Here is a 21,322-nt window from a genome sequence, read left to right as displayed (position 1 = left end):
GTGAGTTGTGAGGAGGATGCAAAGATGCTGCAAGGCGATTTAGATAGGTTGAGTGAGTGGGCAAACACATGGCAGATGTTGTATAACGTGGATAAATGTGAAGTTATCCATTTTGGTAGGAAACACGTAAAGGCAAAGTATTATTTAAATGGTGATCGCTTGGGAAATGTCGATGTACAAAGGGACCTGGGTGTCCTTGTACACCAGTCATTGAAAGCAAACACGTAGGTGTAGCAAGCAGTTAGGAAGGCAAATGGTATGTTGACCTTCATTGCAAGAGGATTTGAGTATAGGAGCAAGGATGTCTTACTATAGTTATACAGGGCCTTAGTGAGACCACATCTGGAGTATTGTGTGCAGTTTTGGTCTCTTACCTAAGAAAGGATATACTTGTCATAGAGGGAGTGCAGTGAAGGTTCACCAGACTGATTCCTGGGATGGCAGGACTGTCGTATGAGGAGAGATTGGGTCGACTAGGCCTGTATTCACTCATCATCATCATCATCATCATCATCATAGGCAGTTCCTCGGAATCGAGGAAGACTTGCTTCCACTCCTGAAGTGAGTTCTTTGGTGGCTGAACAGTCAAATGCGAGATCCACAGACTCTGTCACAGGTAGGACATATAGTCGTTGAGGGAAGGGGTGGGTGGGACTGGTTTGCCGCATGCTCTTTCCGCTGCTTGTGCTTGATTTCTGCATGCTCTCGGCATTTAGACTTGAGGTGCTCAGCGCCCTCTCGGATGCACTTCCTCCACTCAGGGCGGTCTTGGGCCAGGGACACCCAGGTGTCAGTGGGGATGCCGCACTTTATCAGGGAGACTTTGAGGATGTTCTTATAGCGTTTCCACTGCCCACCTTTGGCTCGTTTGCCATGAAGGAGCTCCAAGTAGAGCACTTGCTTTGGGAGTCTCGTGTCTGGCATGCGAACTGTAAAGTCCTGTCCCTGCAGTACAGACTCACACGAGGCACATGCTGAAGTCAAGGTCACTCAGGACCTACACCTTTATTACACAGCTCTCGAATGCCACACTTGCCTGAGACCTGTCTTTATATACCTGTGTGGAACAGGTATCCAGTGTCTCCTGCAAGTGCATCCCTGGTGGTAAGGTAAGCTTGTGGTTACAAGTCATCTCTAGTTACAGTCATGTATAGCATGGTAAGATACAGTTATGTACAGTAGTGTGAGATACATGACACGAACTATGTGGCCTGCCCAGTGGTCAGTGCTTCAATGCTGGGGATGTTAGCCTGAATGAGGATGCTGATGTGGATGCGTCTATCCTCCCAGGGGATTTGTTGGATCTTGCGGAGATATCATTCGTGATATTTCTCCAGCAACTTGAGGTGTCTTCTGTACATGGTCCATGTCTCTGAGCTATACAGGAGGGCAAGTATTACTACAGCCCTGTAGACCATGAGCTCGGTGGCAGTTTTGAGGGCCTGGTCTTCAAACACTCTTTTCCTCAGGCGGCCGAAGGCTGCACTGGCGCACTGGAGGCGGTGTAGGATCTTGTCATCGATGCCTGCTGTTGTTGATGGGAGGCTCCTGAGATATGGAAAGTGGTCCAGTGTCGAGGGCTGCGCTGTGGACTGGGGGGCAGTGCTGTGCGGTGAGGACAGGCTGGTGGAGGACCTTTGTCTTACGGATGTTTAGCGTAAGGCCCATGCTTTCGTACGCCTCAGTAAATACGTTGACTATGTCCTGAAGTTCAGCCTCTATATGTGCGCAGACACAGACGTCATCCGCATACTGTAGCTTGACGACAGAGGTTGGGGTGGTCTTGGATTTGGCCTGGACACGGCATAGGTTGAACAGGTTCCCACTGGTTCTATAGTTTAGTTCCACTCCAGTGGGGAGCTTGTTGACTGTGAGGTGGAGCATGGTGGCATGGTGGTATCATAATAGGCAGTCCCTCGAAGCGAGGATGACTTGCTTCTATGCCAAAAAGGGATGAGCGCACATGTGTTTTAATGAAGGACTTAATATTCCAGATCCCGAACTACACCTTGAAGGGTGGAAGATGCCTGTATGTGGATTTTTTTTAACGTGTGGTGGTCATTGCACACCAGCCACCACACGGGCTTGACAAAGCAAGGTCTTGGTCCAGTGGCAAGAATTACCCAAGACGACTTGAGACCAGCTCTGCTGCACGGACCGAGCGCACACACATATCGCAGTGTGGGCTGGCCCATGCTGCCCCTGGGCCCTCGTCTCTTCTGAGCTTCAAACTCATGCCTCTCCTGGGCCTCGGTCATTTCCATCTATAAGCTCTTGCTGCTCCTTCGCCTCTCCTGCTGTGCCTGCCTGCACTACAATCAGCTACCTGGCTTCCATGTGGGAACTCGGGGACACTTCCGGTATCCCTGACGACTACGTGTGCGGGAAGTGTATCCGCCTCCAGCTCCTGACAGTCCGCGTTGCGGAATTGGAGCTGAGGGTGGATTCACTCTGGAGCATCCACGATGCTGAGAATGACGTGAGTAGCACGTGGAGCGAGTTGGTCTTACCGCAGATGAAGGGTCCACAGCCAGATAGGGAATGGAAGGCCAGCAGGAAGAGCAGTGCAAGGAAGGTAGTGCAGGGGTCCTCTGCAGTCATCCCCTTCCAAAACAGATACACCACTTTGAGTACTGTTGAGGGGAGGGCAGCAGCAGCCAAGGTCATGGCACCGTGGCTGGCTCTGCTGTACAGGAGGGCAGGAAAAAGTGTGGGAGAGCAATAGTGATAGGGGATTCAATTGTAAGGGGAATAGAAAGGTGTTTCTGCGGCCGCAACCGAGACTCCAGGATGGTATGTTGCCTCCCTGGTGCAAGGGTCAAGGATGTCTCGGAGCGGGTGCAGGGAATTCTGAAAAGGGAGAGTGAACAGCCAGTTGTCGTGGTGCACATTGGTACCAACGACATAGGTAAAAAAAGGGATGAGGTCCTACGAGACGAATTTAAGGAGCTAGGAGCTAAATTAAAAAGTAAGACTTCAAAAGAAGTAATCTCGGGATTGTTACCAGTGCCACGTGCTAGTTAGAGTAGGAATCGCAGGATAGCTCAGATGAATACGTGGCTTGAGCAGTGGTGCAGCAGGGAGGGATTCAAATTCCTGGGGCATTGGAACCGGTTCTGGGGAAGGTGGGACCAGTACAAACCAGACGGTCTGCACTTGGGCAGGACCGGAACCAATGTCCTAGGGGGAGTGTTTGCTAGTGCTGTTGGGGAGGAGTTAAACTAATATGGCAGGGGGATGGGAACCAATGCAGGGAGACAGAGGGAAACAAAATGGAGACAGAAGCAAAAGACAGAAAGGAGATGAGTAAAAGTGGAGGGCAGAGAAACCCAAGGCAAAAAACAAAAAGGGCCACTGTACAGCAAAATTCTAAAGGGCCAAAGTGTAATAAAAAGGCAAGCCTGAAAGCTCGGTGCCTCAATGCGAGGAGTATTCGGAACCCAGGAGAGGGCTCTGAGCTAGTTAGAGTGGGTGAGAGCTCAGATGAACAGGACCCCAAGAAAGAATACAAAAGGCAGGAGGCAACAGAGCAGAGTAGCACTGGGGTAAGTGTAAACCACAAGGTGATAGGAAGGGACAATATGTATGAATATAAAGTGGCTGCAGGAGGGGTCAAAACTAAAAATCATGGTTTAAAAACTACTATTAAAACACTCTACCTGAACGCACGCAGCATTCGAAATAAAGTAAATGAGTTGACGGCACAAATCATTACAAATGGGTATGATTTGGTGGCCATTACAGAAACGTGGTTGCAGGGTGGCCAAGACTGGGAATTAAACATACGGGGGTATCTTACAATTCGGAAAGATAGACAAGAAGGGAATGGAGGTGGGGTAGCTCTGTTAATAAAGGATGATATCAGGGCAGTTGTGAGAGATGATATTGGCTCTCATGAACAAAATGTTGAATCATTGTGGGTGGTGATTAAAGATAGTAAGGGGAAAAAGTCACTGGTGGGCATAGTTTATCGGCCCCCAAATAATAACTTCACGGTGGGGCGGACAATAATCAAGGGAATAATGGAGGCATGTGAAAAAGGAACGGCAGTAATTATGGGGGATTTTAACCTACATATCGATTGGTCAAATCAAATCGCACAGGGTAGCCTTGAGGAGGAATTCATTGAATGCATACGGGATTGTTTCTTAGAACAGTATGGTACAGAACCTACAAGGGAGCAAGCTATCTTAGATCTGGTCCTGTATAATGAGACAGAATTAATAAACGATCTCCTAGTAAAAGATCCTCTCAGAATGAGTGATCACAGTATGGTTGAATTTGTAATACAGATTGAGGGTGAGGAAGTAGTGTCTCAAACGAGCGTACTATGCTTAACCAAAGGGGACTACAGTGGGATGAGGGCAGAGTTGGCTAAAGTAGACTGGAAACACAGACTAAATGGTGGCACAATTGCGGAACAGTGGAGGACTTTTAAGGAGCTCTTTCATAGTGCTCAACAAAAATATATTCCAGTGAAAACGAAGGGCGGTAAGAGAAGGGATAACCAGCTGTGGATAACCAAGGAAATAAAGGAGAGTATCAAATTAAAAACCAATGCGTATAAGGTGGCCAAGGTTAGTGGGAAACTAGGAGATTGGGAACATTTTAAACGACAGCAAAGAATGACTAAGAAAGCAATAAAGAAAGGAAAGATAGATTACGAAAGTAAACTTGCGCAAAACATAAAAACAGATAGTAAAAGCTTTTACCGATATATAAAACGGAAAAGAGTGACTAAAGTAAATGTTGGTCTCTTAGAAGATGAGAAGGGGGATTTAATAATGGGAAATGTGGAAATGGCTGAGACCTTAAACAATTATTTTGCTTCGGTCTTCACAGTGGAAGGCACAAAAACCATGCCAAAGATTGCTGGTCACGGGAATGTGGGAAGGGAGGACCTTGAGATAATCACTATCACTAGAGGGGTAATGCTGGACAGGCTAATGGGACTCAAGGTATACAAGTCCCCTGGTCCTGATGAAATGCATCCCAGAGTATTAAAAGAGATGGCAGAAGTTATAGCAGATGCATTCATTATAATCTACCAAAATTCTCTGGACTCTGGGGAGGTACCAGCGGATTGGAAAGCAGCTAATGTAACGCCTCTGTTTAAAAAAGGGGGCAGACAAAAGGCAGGTAACTATAGGCCAGTTAATTTAACATCTGTAGTGGGGAAAATGCTTGAAGCTATCATTAAGGAAGAAATAGCGGGACATCTAGATAGGAATAGTGCAATCAAGCTGACGCAACATGGATTCATGAAGGGGAAATCATGTTGAACTAATTTACTAGAATTCTTTGAGGATATAACGAGCATGGTGGATCGAGGTGTACCGATGGATGTGGTGTATTTAGATTTCCAAAAGGCATTCGAGAAGGTGCCACACACAAGGTTACTGCAGAAGATAAAGGTACGCGGAGTCAGAGGAAATGTATTAGCATGGATAGAGAATTGGCTGGCTAACAGAAAGCAGAGAGTCGGGATAAATGGGTCCTTTTCGGGTTGGAAATCGGTGGTTAGTGGTGTGCCACAGGGATCGGTGCTGGGACCACAACTGTTTACAATATACGTAGATGACCTGGAAGAGGGGATAGAGTGTAGTGTAACAAAATTTGCAGATGACACAAAGATTAGTGGGAAAGCGGGTTGTGTAGAGGACACAGAGAGGCTGCAAAGAGATTTCGATCGGTTAAGCGAATGGGCTAAGGTTTGGCAGATGGAATAAAATGTCAGAAAATGAGAGGTCATCCACCTTGGAAAAAAAAAACAGTAAAAGGGAATATTATTTGAATGGGGAGAAATTACAACATGCTGCGGTGCAGAGGGACCTGGAGGTCCTTGTGCATGAATCCCAAAAAGTTAGTTTGCAGGTGCAGCAGGTAATCAGGAAGGCGAATGGAATGTTGGCCTTCATTGCGAGAGGGATGGAGTACAAAAGCAGGTGAGGTCCTGCTGCAACTGTACAGGGTATTGGTGAGGCTGCACCTGGAGTACTGCGTGCAGTTTTGGTCACCTTACTTAAGGAAGGATATACTAGCTTTGGAGGGGGTACAGAGATGATTCACTAGGCTGATTCCGGAGATGAGGGGGTTACCTTATGATGATAGATTGAGTAGACTGGGTCTTTACTCGTTGGAGTTCAGAAGGATGAGGGGTGATCTTATGGAAACATTTAAAATAATGAAAGGGATAGACAAGATAGAGGCGGAGAGGTTAGTTCCACTGGTCGGGGAGAGTAGAACTAGGGGGCACAGCCTCAAAATACGGGGGAGCCAATTTAAAACCGAGTTGAGAAGGAATTTCTTCTCCCAGAGGGTTGTGAATCTGTGGAATTCTCTGCCCAAGGAAGCAGTTGAGGCTAGCTCATTGAATGTATTCAAATCACAGATAGATAGATTTTTAACCAATAAAGGAATTAAGGGTTCCGGGGAACGGGCGGGTAAGTGGAGCTGAGTCCACAGCCAGATCAGCCATGATCTTGTTGAATGGCGGAGCAGGCTCGAGGGGCTAGATGGCCTACTCCTGTTCCTAATTCTTATGTTCTCATGTTCTTATGTTCACAGCCATCGCCCTCCTGCAGCAGCACGCGCTGCTCCCTGCAGTGGCATGCTGCCGCACGCTGCTCCCTCTAATGGCTCCGGCTTGCTGATGGTCTTGCAGGCCGGGACCATGCAAATTTCCGGGCTCCACTGAGTTTAGAAGAATGTATTCACTCGAATTTAGAAGAATGAGAGGGGATCTCATTTAAAATGTATAAAATTCTGATGGGGTTGGACAGACTGCATGCGGGAAGGATGTTTCCCCTGGCTGCGAAGTCCAGAACAAGGGATCACAGTCTCAGGATACGGGATAGGAAATTTATGACTGAGATGAGGAGAAATTTCTTCACTCAGAGGTTGGTGACCCTGTGGAATTCTCTACCACAGAAGGGTGTGGAGGCCAAGTCACTGAATATAGTTAAGAAGGAGTAGATAGATTTCTAGACACAAAAGGCATCTAGGGGTATGGAGAGAAAGCGGCAATATGGTGTTGAGCTAGAGATCAGCTAAATAAGATAATGGGACTAAAGGCAGATAAATCCCCTGGACCTAATGGCTTACATCCTCGGGTCTTAAGAGAAGTAGCGGCAGGGATTGTGGATGCATTGGTTGTAATTTACCGAAATTCGCTGGATTCTGGGGAGGTCCCAGCAGATTGGAAAACTGCAAATGTAACGCCCCTATTTAAAAAAGAAGGCAGACAAAAAGCAGGAAACTATTGACCAGTTAGCCTAACATCTGTGGTTGGGAAGATGTTGGAGTCCATTATTAAAGAAGCAGTAGCAGGACATTTGGAAAAGCAAAATTAGGTCAGGCAGAGCCAGCATGGATTTATGAAGGGGAAGTTAAGTTTGCTGGAATTCTTTGAGGATGTAACGAACAGGGTGTTTAAAGGGGACTATTGGATGTGGTGTATTTGGACTTCCAGAAGGCAATTGACAAGGTGCCACTTGCAAGGTTACTGCACAAGATAAAAGTTCACAGGGTTGGGGGTAATATATTAGCATGGATAGATGATTGGCTAACGAACAGACAATATAGAGTCGGGAAAAATGGTTCATTCTCGGGTTGGCAATCAGTAACTAGTGGGGTGCCGCAGGGATCAGTGCTGGGACCCCAACTATTTACAATCTATATTAACGATTTGGAGGAAGGAACCGAGTGTAACGTAGCCAAGTTTGCTGACGATACAAAGATGAGAGGAAAAGCAATGTGTGAGGAGGACACAAACAATCTGCAAAAGGACATAGACAGGCTAAGTGAGTGGGCAAAAATTTGGCAGATGGAGTATAATGTTGGAAAGAGTGAGGTCATGCACTTTGGCAGAAAAAAAATCAAAGAGCAAGTTATAATTTAAATGGAGAAAGATTGCAAAATGCTGCAGTACAGCGGGACCTGAGGGTACTTGTACATGAAACACAAAAGGTTAGAATGCAGGTACAGCAAGTGATCAGGAAGGTCAATGGAATCTTGGCCTTTATTGCAAAGGGGATGGAGTATAAAAGCAGGGAAATTTTGCTACAGTTGTACAGGGTATTGGTGAGGCCACACCTGGAATACTGCATACAGTTTTGGTTTCCATATTTACGAAAGGATATACTTGCTTTGGAGGCAGTTCAGAGAAGGTTCACAGGTTGAATCTGGAGATGAGGGGGGTGACTTATGAGGAAAGGTTGAGTAGGTTGGCCTCTACTCATTGGAATTCAGAAGAATGAGAGATGATCTTATCGAAACGTATAAGATTATGAAGGGGCTTGACAAAGTGGATGCAAAGAGGATGTTTCCACTGATGGGGGAGACTCGAACTAGAGGGCATAATCTTAGAATAAGGGGCCGCCCATTTAAAACTGAGATGAGGAGAAATTTCTTCTCTCAGAGGGTTGTGTGTCTGTGGAATCCGTTGTCTCAGAGAGCTGTGGAAGCTGGGACATTGAATAAATTTAAGACAGAAATAGACAGTTTCTTTAACGATAAGGGAATAAGGGGTTATGGGGAGCGGGCAGGAAGCGGACCTGAATCCGTGATCGGATCAACCATGATCGTATTAAATATCGGAACAGGCTCGAGGGGCCGTATGGCCTAATCCTGCTCTTATTTCTTATGTTCTTATGATCATATCGCATGGCCTACTACTGCTCGTATTTTCTATGTTTCTATGCAAGTCTGCATTGAGTCTGACCTCATTACCTGCCTTACCATTGACAGATTGCTTTTGTCTCTGCTTCACCTGCCATCTATTCCATCAGCATGGGTGGCCTTTGTACTCTTTCTCCTTGGTCCTCAGAATTCTAACATGATCAGGCCCAACATCAGTAGCACCAGGCACACTAGGAGCACCAGGAACTCTAGGAGCATGAGGCACACCAGCTGGAACAACAACACCAACCTTCTCCGCAATCAACTGATGCTGCACAGGACACAGGGCATCAGCACCTGACCACATTGCTGTCCGGGAAGCTAGGTGTGTTCTCACCATGCCCACATTTACTTCACTTGATGCTGTACATCCTGGCTGCCACATGACACGCCAAGTTGGCACCACCCCATACCAGCACCATAAAGCACCCAAGTAAAGCCCAAGCCATTCCTTTCACACTCGTCACCATTGACGGGGGTACTGTTATGCCTCAACGTTCAATTTAACTCACTAAGCCACTTTCAAAGGTGCACACAAATCTATCCAAGTGTTGAAAAAAAGGTTTCAATGTTTGACACCACATTAACAGAAACTTTACATGAACATTGAATGAAACACCCAAGTGCCTACCCTTGTGTGTTGTTAGTTGGTATGATTGGACAAGGCTGAGGATGAGTGTGAGGGGTGGCTACTGAAATGGGGAACTGATAGTATAGATAGAGAGAGAGGGATGGGTGGAGGTGCAAGGTAAGTTGGTGTGAGTAAGGATGTGAAGGAGTAGGGTAAGGAAGACAGAGTGATGGAGATGTGATGAGTGGCACAGCAAGATGAGGTTGAGTGTGGCTTTGTACTAATGTTTCGTGATCTACTGAGATCATTGAAATGTTTGCAGCACTGCACCTCTGACGACACCGTTACTTGTGCCCTCCTGTGCAATGTGCAACCAGGTGGTGTTGGTTTCCTGGGGAGGTCTCTTCTGCCCATGAGAATAGAAGAGGACTTCCCTGCATGCTGTGACTCCCTCCATAAGCATATGGGAGAGTTTGGGTTCATTTCAGAAGCCGGGATGGTGCTAGCAGAGGGGTAGGGACCCGCTGGCAACTTTTTCTGCTATGGGCTCGCCGCGGTCAGCAAAATTGCGGCCCATATTTTTTCACAAAACTTCTGAGTGCTTTTGCTCTCTACATTTAGTTAAAGTACAGGTGATTTAATTGTCAGTTATGGTTGGGGTCAGTGCTGGAGGGCAACGCCAGGCGCGATCCCGCATAATTGCTGGGATTGCGTCCGTAAACATTTTCGGGACCCGGCTGTTTCCCATCTCCTTTTGTTGGTGGAAGCGAATGCTGAGCAGGACACCAGGAGGACTTCCTGCTCCTCATCAAATAACACCAGAAGATCTGCAGCAAGCACTTGAATTACTAGACGGGACCTTGCTTTAACATCTCATCTAAGGACGGCACTCTGACGATGCAGCTCTCTTTAGTAACACTCTGTAGTTTTAGTCTAGAATATGTGCCCACTCCCTTCTGAACCAGAAGTAAAAATGCTTGCAAGTAAACAAAGCTGACAGTCAGTGAGCTGATCTACTGCTGGTAATTCCCAATTATTTGGAGTATGTTCTTAATAGGATTCTTGTTTCCAGCTAGTTCTACAGTTGCTCATTAAATACACATATATATTTAAAAATATTTGAAAATCTTTGTTGTAATCAAACTTGCTTCAAACTTGTATTTACATTTGTGTCATGACCATGCACACAACATTGAGCCAATCTCATCTATCACCAGTACAGGTTGACTAGCAAAAGAGGTCAGGCTGCATGTGCTGGGAATAGATACTGGGCTGGATTTTAGGCTTTTATGTTTTCGGGGCGATAATGGCGGCGGGGCAGAAAAGTTAGTGGCCGGGAATAGTTTGCGTCTTAGTTGTTAAGTTTGGGCATCTGGGCCCTGCATCTGGGGGTGCAGTGTTAAGGGAGACCTCTCTTGGTGCTGGGATGGGAAACTCCCGAGCTAAACAGCCAGGCAGGGAGCGCTCCGAGAGAGGCCGGGGGCGGGGGGTGGGGGGGGTGGAGGGTTGGGGGGGGAAACCTAAAAAAAACCCCACAAAAACATTCCTAAAACATTGCCCACTCCACTGCAACACAAATCGCACAAAAAATGAAAAGAACAAATAATCGCACTTACTTTTGGAGTCCATTACCTTCCTCACCACCAACTGCATTGTTGGATCGCTCTGATTTCCCAGGCGGTCATTGAGGGCGCACTTCCGTGCAGACGGGTCAGGCAAAACTCAAAACCCGCGCCGGTGTCACAACCAGGGGCGTTGCACACCCGGCGCTGCTCTTCCCGGGCGGTGCTGCTCAGCGCCTCCGCAAAACCCGACCGGAGGATCGCTGTGGTGCGCTGGAGAACTCACTGCTGCCTTTCACACTGCTCCAGGGCAAAAACTGGAGCACAAAGGATGGGAAAATCCAGCCCACTGTATCTGTAATGTGTAAAATAGCGGGACAGCAGAGTCAGATACTTGTTCTTGCGGTTGGGCTGTACTACCCACTGTATCAGATTTAGGGAGACAGCATCTTTATTCTATCCCATAAATTTCAATCAATTCACTTTCTAACCTGAACTCTTGGAAATACAGCAGCAACAATTATATTAACACTGAACTGGCTTTTCTTTCATTCTGATTTCTCTCGTGAAATGAATAAATTTGTGCACAACAAACTCACTCATTTCCAGTTTAATGGTTAAATACATCCCTTCCTTCCAAAATATGAAAAATGGGTTGAAAAATGTAGCTAATAGTTCTCAGCAGGATTGGGATTTAATGTTTCTCATAAAATGCTGTTTATTTTTTCTCTTGAGAGCTGATTAGCTGATTAAGGATGTTGCCCCAAAATACATTTCATAATCAGGACCCCACGCATTGGCTCAGCCCTAGCAAAATCATCTATTATTCCAACACACTATGAAAGTCGGTTGCATGCCTGAAGAGTCTATCACAGAAACACAAGATAAACTTGGATGAGAAAGAGCCATCAGCCCACCTTAGTTTAGGAAAATCTGCAATCCTCACATCCCAGAATCTGACTATCTCAAATAAATTCAGGACTTATGCCTCCCCTATCCTTTCTATTCTATGTGGTGATTACGTTTTGTGTGAAGAATTTATACATGTTAGTCCTAAATTTGTCATTTGCCAGTTTGAAGCTGAAGAAAAGAAAGAAAGACTTGCATTTATATAGCGCATTTTATGACCACCGGACATCTCAAAGTGCTTTACAACCAATAAAGTACTTTTTGAAGTGTAGTCGCTGTTGTAATGTTGGAAACATGCGGCCAATTTGCACACAGCAAGCTCCCACAAACAGCAATGTGATAACGACCAGATAAGAAGGATAAATGTTGGTCAGGACTCCAGGGATGCTTCCCTGCTCTTCTTCAAAATAGTGCCATGGGATCTTTTATGTCCACCTGGTTTAACATCTGATCTGAAAGACTGCACCTCCGACAGTGCAGCACTCCCTCAGTACAGCACTGGAGTGTCAGCCTAGATTTCTGTGCTCAAGTCTCTGGAGCAGGCTTGAACCCACAACCTTCTGACTCAGAGGTGAGGGTGCTACCAACTGAGTCACATCTGACCTGAAGTATCATTGCCTTTTAATAATAAACATATCTGGATAGAAATTGGATCTGTTTTACCCAGGTCCCTCACCCAAAGTACGCCTCAAAGACATCAAACCCAATACAAGGATCAAGCCATTTTTCAGGCATCCCTGGTGGACGCCTAAAACAACCGTTAGGCCCCATACCTATGTAAGTGAGGGGCTTAATGTCCATTTTAGGCCCCCTCGTCGAAATAGGACAGGATTTGGAGGTGCGACAGGAGCCAGCAGCTCACTCAAGTAGGCCTAGTTTCCGGCCTCCCAGTTGGGAAGCGTGTTCTGTGCATGGTGCCCATTTCAGGCCAGAAAATGGGTCGAAAGGAATTTCCAGCCCCTAATATGGTTAAAGTCTGTGGTTGGGTGTGAAGGAAAATATCCAGTTGACACAAGGTAAGACTTACTCCAGCAGAGAATGGCCAAAGTCTCTGATGCTGTTATTTGCCAGGCCTCATGCTGAAAACAGTGATCTACAATTTTAATTTTCCACTGGTAGTTTTCAGTCATTTTAATACCTGAACAGTGAGATATCGTGACAGAAAGGGAAAGGTAGGTTGTCCAGCTCAGCATGAAGTCCAGGCTGCATGGGAAAAACTTTTAAAACGTTTTTTTTTTAAAGACCAATGACTTTTGCTCCATAACAACAGCTGTTCAAAGTAGTTAATTGTATGTAAAGCACTTTGAGATATTTCTGACAGACATTACATAAACAAATCTTTTTAACCAATTATAAGTAAATCCATGACTGGACTCTTGCCTCGCTAATGATACAACTGCATCCCTGGAGAACATCATTTTGAACAATTATTAAGTCCCGAATTTCAGAGTCTGGCAAAATTGGGAATGCGCTCACATACAGTGCAGGCATGCCAACATTGGCAGCAGCGAGATCCAGTCTCTCCAAATGTTGTCCGCCCCCTTCATTTGAACAGATTCCCTGCACATGGAAAATGTGCGTAGGTGAGCAGGTCCGCCAGCTGGTTGGCGGCAAGTCACAAATTTGGATGTGTCAACAGCTCTTAAAGGACTACTGCTCACCCTTAAAGGGGGAATTGCCCGTGATTGTTCAGTGGAAGGGAGCGATTGATTGGAAGTATTACATGCAGAAAAGATCCCTGCCTTCCGATGCCTTGGAGGTGTTGCAGTGAGAAGCGTAGCAAAACAGGCTGGTCTCAATGGTGCTGAAGAGCAGATATTTGGATGCAGGTTGCTAAGTGAGTGACTGCAGTCTTTCAGGTCCACTAAAACTGAGAGAAAATGAGTAAAAAGCTCAGTGATATCATAAGAGGTACCTTTGTACATATGCATATCCGTCATAGCTGAACTGGAAGGAAATTTAAGAAATATAAGCACAAAAGTATTGGTTTTGAAGACCCAAATATAAGGGCTCAAGTTAAATGTCCTCTGACATAAAACTTACTCAGTGATTTAATGATACATGCACAATTGTAAGTTAACTGAACATCAGAAGAAGGCAGACACAAAAGTGTATATAGACATCACATGTCTTAAAGAGGTCGCCACCAAAAAAATGACTTTTACTTGAATGTGGAGCCAGGAAGAGCAGGGGTGCTCCCCCCAGCTCCACAGCATTTCTGAAGATTGTGGCTGGTCCCAGCTCGGCCCCCTCCTCCTTTCCGATCGCTCCCGATCGCCCCTCAATCCCGATTGTCCCCTTCCCTACCTCACGATCGCCTCCACTTCCCTCCCTCCCTCCCTCCTCACTGCCTCCCACCGCCACCCCCTCCCCCCTCTTCCGGTCGCTCCTTCCCGATCGCACCGCCTCCCTCCTTCCTGATCGCTCCCTCCCTCCCCCCTGATCGTCCCCTCCCTACCATTCACATCTCTTTCCCTCCCTGCCGATCCCTCCCCTCCCTCCTTCCTGACCACGCTCCCTTTCGATGATCTGGCCTCTCTCTCTGCCCGCAGGACCGATCTGAGGGCTGCTGCTGAGGAGGCAGCCGGCAAACCTTCGTCGCCATGGAACCGGCGAGCTGTATCTGGACGGCCAATTGGCCGTCGCAGCTAGTTGGCAAGATGCTGATGAGGCCCAAGGTCGAAATTCAGTTGAGCATTAGGTCTCTAGCACACCCACGCATCACCTATTTCAGGCCTGAAAACGGGCAGAAAGAAATTTCCACCCCTTGGATCCTCAGAGTTTGCCCAGAACTGACATTAGACTTAACTAGTTGCTAGTTATCCTGTTTAACCTTCAGTCCTTTCTTGACGTAGGTATTAATTGACTACTCTCTAGTCCGGGAGCACATTTCCATATCTAAAATTCTGAAGGACAGGATAAATCTTCATTTAGAAAGACACGGATTAATCAAGGACAATCAGTATGGATTTGTTAAGTGGAAGGTCGTGTCTGACTAACTTGATTGAATTTTTTGAGGAGGTAACAAGGAGGGTCGATGAGGGCAGTACGTTTGATGTAGTTAGATGTATGGATTTTAGCAAGGCTTTTGATAAGATCCCACACGGCAGACTGATCACAAAATTAAAAGCCCATGGGATCCAGGGCAAAGTGGCAAGTTGGATCCAAAATTGGCTCAAAGGCAGGAAGCAGAGGGTAATGGTTGATGGGTGTTTTTGTGACTTGAAGACTGTTTCCAGTGGGGTTCTGCAGGGCTCAGTACTAGGTCTCTTGCTTTTTGTGGTATATATCAATGATCTAGGCTTACAGGGAGTATGTTTAAGAAGTTTGTAGATGATACTAAATTTGGCTGTGTGGTTGATAATGAAGAAGAAAGCTATAGACTGCAGGAAGCTATCAATCAACTGATCAGGTAGGCAGAACAGTGGCAAAATCCAGAGAAGTGTGAGGTAAATCATTTGGGGAGGGCTAACAAGGAATGGGAGTACACATTAAATGGTAGGACACTGAGAAGTGTAGAAGAACAAAGGGACCTTGGAGTGCAGGTCCACAGATCCCTGAAAGTAGCAGGCCAGGTAGATAAGGTGGTTAAGAAGGCATACGGAATGCTTGCCTTTATTAGCTGAGGCATAGAATGCAAGAGTGTTTGAAGACCAGGACCTCAAACACGGCACCAAGCTCATGGTCTATAGGGCAGTAGTGATACCCGCCCTCCTATATGGCTCAGAGATGTGGACTATATTCAGCAGACACCTCAAATCGCTGGAGAAGTACCACCAGTGCTACCTCCGCAAGATCGTGCAAATCCATTGGCAGGACAAACGCACCAACGTCAGTGTTCTCGCTCAGGCCAACATCCCCAGCATTGAAGCATTGACCACGCTCGATCAGTTCCGTTGAGTGGGCCACATTGTCTGTATGCCTGACACAAGAACTCCCAAAGCAAGCGCTCTACGTGGAGCTTCGACACAGCAAGCAAGCCCCAGGGCAAAGAAAATGCTTCAAGGACACCCTCAAAGCCTCCTTGACAAAGTGCAACATTCCCACCAACTCTTCGGAATCCCTGGCCCAAGACCACCCATCGCTGAGAACAAGCAGAAACCAAGCGTAGACAGTGGAAGGAGCGTACGTCAACCCAGGCTCCCCACCCACGCTTTCCTTCAACCACTGTCTGCCCACCCTGTGACAGAGACTGTAGGTCCTGTATTGGACTCCTCAGTCACCTGAGAACTCATTTTTCGAGTGGAAGCAAGTCATCCTCGACTCCAAGGGACTGCCCTATGATGATGATGATGATGATGATGATGATGATGATGAGAATGAAAGAGCGGGGGTGGGAGGGTTATGCTTGAATTGTATAAAAAACTAGTTAGGCCACAGCTAGAGTACTGCGTGCAGTTCTGATCACCGCATTACAGGAAGGACGTGATTGCACTGGCGATTGGCATTAAGGCGCTTTGGGAAATTCTGAGGTCATGAAAGCCGCTTACAGGTACAATGTCTGAAATCCAGTAACCTTGGGACAGAATCCGTGCCGGTGTTTGGGTTTTGCCAGATTTCGGACTTCGCTATTGGCACTCATCGCCGCCCTCTGATCCTCCGCTCCTCGCCGCCCACCAATTCTCATTGCCTGCGACCCCCAACGGCGCTGTGTTTTTTACCCGTTTCCTCATCCCTCGCCGCCTGATGTCGCCATCTTGGCTGCCTCAACATGTCCGGCTTTCGAACCGTTTCGGTTTCTGCAATTCAGAATTCGGGACATTGTACCTGTATATAAATGCAAGTCTTTTATTTTGCAAAATGGAGAGGAGCATTTAAAAAAAAAATGCAGATCCCCAGTGGAATGGTTTACAATGTGCCTGAGGTTGCGCAGCTGTGAGCATGCTGGTGTAGAAGGAGGGGAGGGGAGGGAGTACCTCTTTAGTCAAAGAAGTTGCAAAGTATTTATAGGGGACTTAACCTTTCTGGTAATCGCCTCTCAGGAAACGTTTCGGTGTCCGAAGTAACGAGAAAAATGAGCTCTCAATAGATCAAAAGGACAAACGTAATCAAAGAGAGAAATATTTGTCAAACTGGAGCAATCCACTGACAGATAGTGATGTTTTTTCAGGTCTGTGCGGCGATACGAAGGACACCAGAACCGTTGTCAGCCCTGCGGGATTGCCTTGAGCCCCTGTGGGCGATTTCTGGCTACAGGATCTGAAGACAAGTGTGTAAGTAGAGCTTTACAACAACCTTAAATACTTCAGCATCATACTGCTTTCTCAGAATGCTTATTGTAATCATGCATGTCATTGCTCGAGAGAACTGCAACCGGTCAAGAACCCTGCAGATGAAACAACAACTTACATTTATATAGCAACTTTCATGCAACAAAACATCCCAAGTTCGGTTTAGATATAATGACCAAATTTTGCCAGCGGCAATTTTTAGAAATTAAATAAATCACTTCCCTCATTGTATCTAAAAACACAAAGGGGATGGGGAGGTGATATTCCACTTGCCGGTGATTTTTATGCCAACTTTACTGCCATGCAAATAGCTGCCTGAATTAATGCCAGTTCGCTATTTCCAGCACTGGCTTTTTCTGATGGTGGAATGAAAGCTCCAATTCTGGGGTGGGTGGTGGTGGGGAAGGGAGAAAGGGGACCCAAATAATCTCAGTCACGCTGCGTTTTCTGGTTAGTTGCGGGACACTTCCATTGAGAGGTATAATTCGCACTGCGAGCAAGACTCGACCTCGCAGAATGTGTCAGAGAAAATAAGTGAGCATGTGGAGGCATCATGAATAAATTGGAGCTGTCACCAATAGGGACATGTTGGGCGTGAAATGTGAGATCAAAACGGGTAAGATGGATCATAAACCCAATTAATCGTATGGAACTGTGTTTAATTTTAAGAATCATATACATGAACATTCCATGACAATTAAACGTGGAGCTTAAGCTGTGTTTATGTGTAGCGGTGAGACTTTCTCACCCTTATTAGACAGGCTATTTACATATAACTCCACCTTAGTAGTGGAAGAATACATTGTGTATTTCTTTTATTCATTCTCGGTATGTTGGTGTCGCTGGAAAGGCTGGCATTTATTGCCCATCCCTACTTACCTTTGAACCACTGCAGTCTGTGTGGTGAAGGTGCTCCCGTAGTGCTGTTTGGGAGGGAGTTCCAGGATTTTGACCCAGCGCCGATGAAGGAATGATGATGTATTTCCAAGTCAGGATGGTGTGTGACTTGGAGGTGAAGTTGCAGGTTGTGGTGTTCCCATGCGCCTGCTGCCCTTGTCCTTCTTAGTGGTAGAGGTCACAGGTTTGGGAGGTGTATTAGATTATGCCATATTATACAACAGTGTACAATCCAGTTTACCTTCAGCAATACTATTGGGGTTTTGTAAGCAACATATAAAAAATAGAATAACAGCCCATATTTTAATCACACTGGTCTGTGTAAGGCTTTGCCATTACATTTTTTTATATTCAAATTTCTGTACTTCATTCGCTATAAAGCAGCAACAAATCAGCACTGTAATTTAGAGCATTTTGCAATTAAAGTGAGCAATGCAACTGGAAAAGTACCTGTACCAGTGAAGGACAAGTACCAACGTACCTGAACAACAGGAGGCGACTGAGATAGAGTTATATCTAAGATAGTAAATGATATAGAAAATATAGTCCAGAACACTACTTCAAACTAAACCTTGAAAATAGGACAAGGGCGGGGGGGGAGGTGAGTTCAAAGTAATAAAAGCTAAACTTAGGATTAATATCAGGAAATTCTTCTTCACACAAAGAGTAGAGGAGGCTGTGATGGGGAGGTGTGACTGTTGAGTCTTTCTGGATGGATAAGCTCATGTGGATCAAATGATTTTCCTCATCTTTATGTTGTGCAATTAGCGCAGACCAGAATTGAACACAAAACATCATCCCGTGCATTAACTGTAACGCACAGCAGGAATTAAACCCTATTGCCTGTGGGGAAATATGTGCTTAATGTATCAGATGGACCTTTTTTCAATTGCTTACTTAAGTCTTTACATCTTACCATTTTGTGTAAAATGGAAAAGAGTGTTGTAATAGTTTCAATTTAAGCATAGTAATAACTGTTGATATATCAACCATGCATGCAACTAAGCACCTATTTGGTCAGGCTTTTTGTGTTTGTACTTTGATGGAATGTAATATTTTTAGCACTTTGATCTTTTTATTATGAGAGATCAAGGGAAGAATCGAAATCCTCCAGACTGGCCTCATATATCTTGAAAAATGACAGGGAGCGAGCAATATGCGAATCTTTACTTTGCAGCGATTTAAGTTTTCTTTTAGCCAAACGGCTAAAACTGTCATGGGGTGGATTTCCATGCACTTTTCTGAGATTGGTCATTTTAATGACTAGTAAATGCCATAATTCATCTTTACTGAGAGGAGTTGGATTTTTTGTGAGTAAACCATGCATTAAACTTGGCTTGCTTTTTGTGCTGAAGGAGTGATAGGATTTCAAACCATTCGAAATGTGGGCAATTAATTTCACGATTGCACAGTAGATTGAAATTCCAAAGAGCAGGCTGACACAAACTAGGTGATAAATCAACAGCAGTGGCATTCGAGGCATGCAGCTGGTGAGCCGGGTGGAAAAGATTACTGACTTAGAACCTGGACCTGAGGAAGCAGTGCGCACGGATGGAAAGTGGAGCTCCAAAGGAAATTTATGGTATCTTGATCGAATTAAAGAATTCAAGGAATCGAGACATATTTCAGAGGTTCATCGTTTTCAGGTTTCTCTAAATGAGATGGGCAACAACAGTTATATAGGCTTAAAAGTGAAATGACTGCTCAAAACCAATTATATTTCACAAGTTCGCAATTATTCAAAAGTGTCTAAGCTTTTTATTATCGAACACAGTTCATGTCTGCCCATCAGGACATGAAGTACACTGAAGCACCACCACCCTAACCCCCTTCCTTTAAGATCACATCATACAGTGCAAATCAAAGTATTCCGCACCCCCAGTGATTTCCTGTATCTGGAAAAAATACTACGTTTCGAAGGAACAGACTGATCCTATCAGCTTCTAAGGGGATGACTTCCTCCAGTTCAAATATAATGCATTTATTTTTGTTAGAAATAGCGACCAGAGGAACTTCCCCCACCGCCCCCGCCCCCACCCCACCCTCCCATCAGCTCTGTGCAGGGATCCCATATTAAGAGGTCACTTTGTTCTTAAACTGCCAAGAATGCATTTTGTTTAAGCTCTATATTGAAGATTTATTTTAATCAGTCAGTATTAAAAGATAGCAGTGGCAAGAGATACAGCAGCATCAACCAAAATAGGTTCTCTACACGCGAGGATACCGAGAAAAAAGCACAGGGTTTTCTGCCATAAGATTGTACTTTAGTTAGGAAACGATATACATCGATGGGGATTTTAACATGGATGGTCTTCCTCATTCTATGTGCCATCTGCACTCTGGAAGCAAATGGCCAGTGTCTCCATACTTTTCAATCCCCATCCAAATTGATTACTTCAATGCTAGATGTTACATGTGGCCATTACATCAACAAGCCATTTTTGTCTTTACCTACCTCTAATACCATTAACTTCTCCAGACAACAGCCCCAACAATTCTTTTGAGGGTAGTGTGGTGGTTGTGGTAGAGGACTAACAACCCAGAGGTTCTGAGTTTAAATACCACAATGTCAAACTATTTGTGGTTTGACATCAGACAAAATGTCCACAAAAACTGTTGGAGTATCATAAAAATCCAACTGATTCACTGATGTCCTTCAGGGAACCTGCCAGCTCCACCTGGTCTGACCTACATGTGACTCCAGTCCCACACTATGTGGTTGACTCCTCACGCCGTCAGAGCAATTAGGGATAGACAATAACTTCACCTTAATGCCTATGTCACCCAAAACCCCAAGAGTCTTTGTGACTCTCGAATAAAGTGTCCAAAGCCCCGATTTTAACCAGGGCGATTTAACCATTTAAATACACAAGGTCTGACTCCGACCCAAACACAAGAACATAAGAAATAGGAGCAGGAGTAGGCCATACGGCCCCTCGAGCCTGCTCCGCCATTTAATAAGATCATGGCTGATCTGATCATGGACTCAGCTCCACTTCCCTGCCCGCTCCCCATAACCCTTGACTCCCTTATCTTTCAAATATCTGTCTATCTCCGCCTTAAATATATTCAATGGCCCAGCCTCCACAGATTTACAACCCTCTCTGAGAAGAAATTCCTCCTCATCTCAGTTCCCCCACGTGAAAACATCCTCTCTGCATCTACCTTGTCAAGCCTCCTCAGTAACTTATATGTTTCAATAGGATCACCTCTCATTCTTCTAAACTCCAATGAGCATAGGCCCAACCTAGTGAACCTTCTCTGAACTGCCTCCAATGCAAGTATATCCTTCCTTAAATAAGGAGACCAAAACTGTATGCAGTACTCCAAGTGTGGTCTCACCAATACCCTGTACAGTTGTAGCAGGACTTCTCTGCTTTTATACTCTATCCCCCTTGCAATAAAGGCCAACATTCCATTTGCCTTCCTGATTACTTGCTGTTCTTGCATACTAACTTTTTGTGTTTCATGCA

The 21,322-nt window shown here is 45.5% G+C and overlaps 1 protein-coding gene across 9 annotated transcripts in view; it reads left to right on the top strand.

Moving 5' to 3' along the window:
- wdr27 (WD repeat domain 27) overlaps window positions 1–21,322 on the top strand; it is an 838,472-nt gene that overhangs the window by 463,633 nt on the left and 353,517 nt on the right. For 8 of the 9 annotated variants that reach the window (XM_070889135.1, XM_070889136.1, XM_070889139.1 and 5 more), the window contains one exon: window positions 16,832–16,934. In XM_070889135.1, the coding sequence (XP_070745236.1) occupies window positions 16,832–16,934 (103 nt within the window). Of the gene's footprint in view, window positions 1–16,831; window positions 16,935–21,322 lie in introns of those variants that run through there. The other variant, XR_011594978.1, reaches the window with a different exon arrangement.

The sequence above is a fragment of the Pristiophorus japonicus genome, chromosome 9, assembly GCF_044704955.1.
Source record: "Pristiophorus japonicus isolate sPriJap1 chromosome 9, sPriJap1.hap1, whole genome shotgun sequence".
Taxonomy (NCBI): Eukaryota; Metazoa; Chordata; class Chondrichthyes; family Pristiophoridae; genus Pristiophorus; species Pristiophorus japonicus.
The sequence above is the reverse complement of the archived record's forward strand: the minus strand, read 5'-3'. Positions and strand labels throughout refer to the sequence as shown.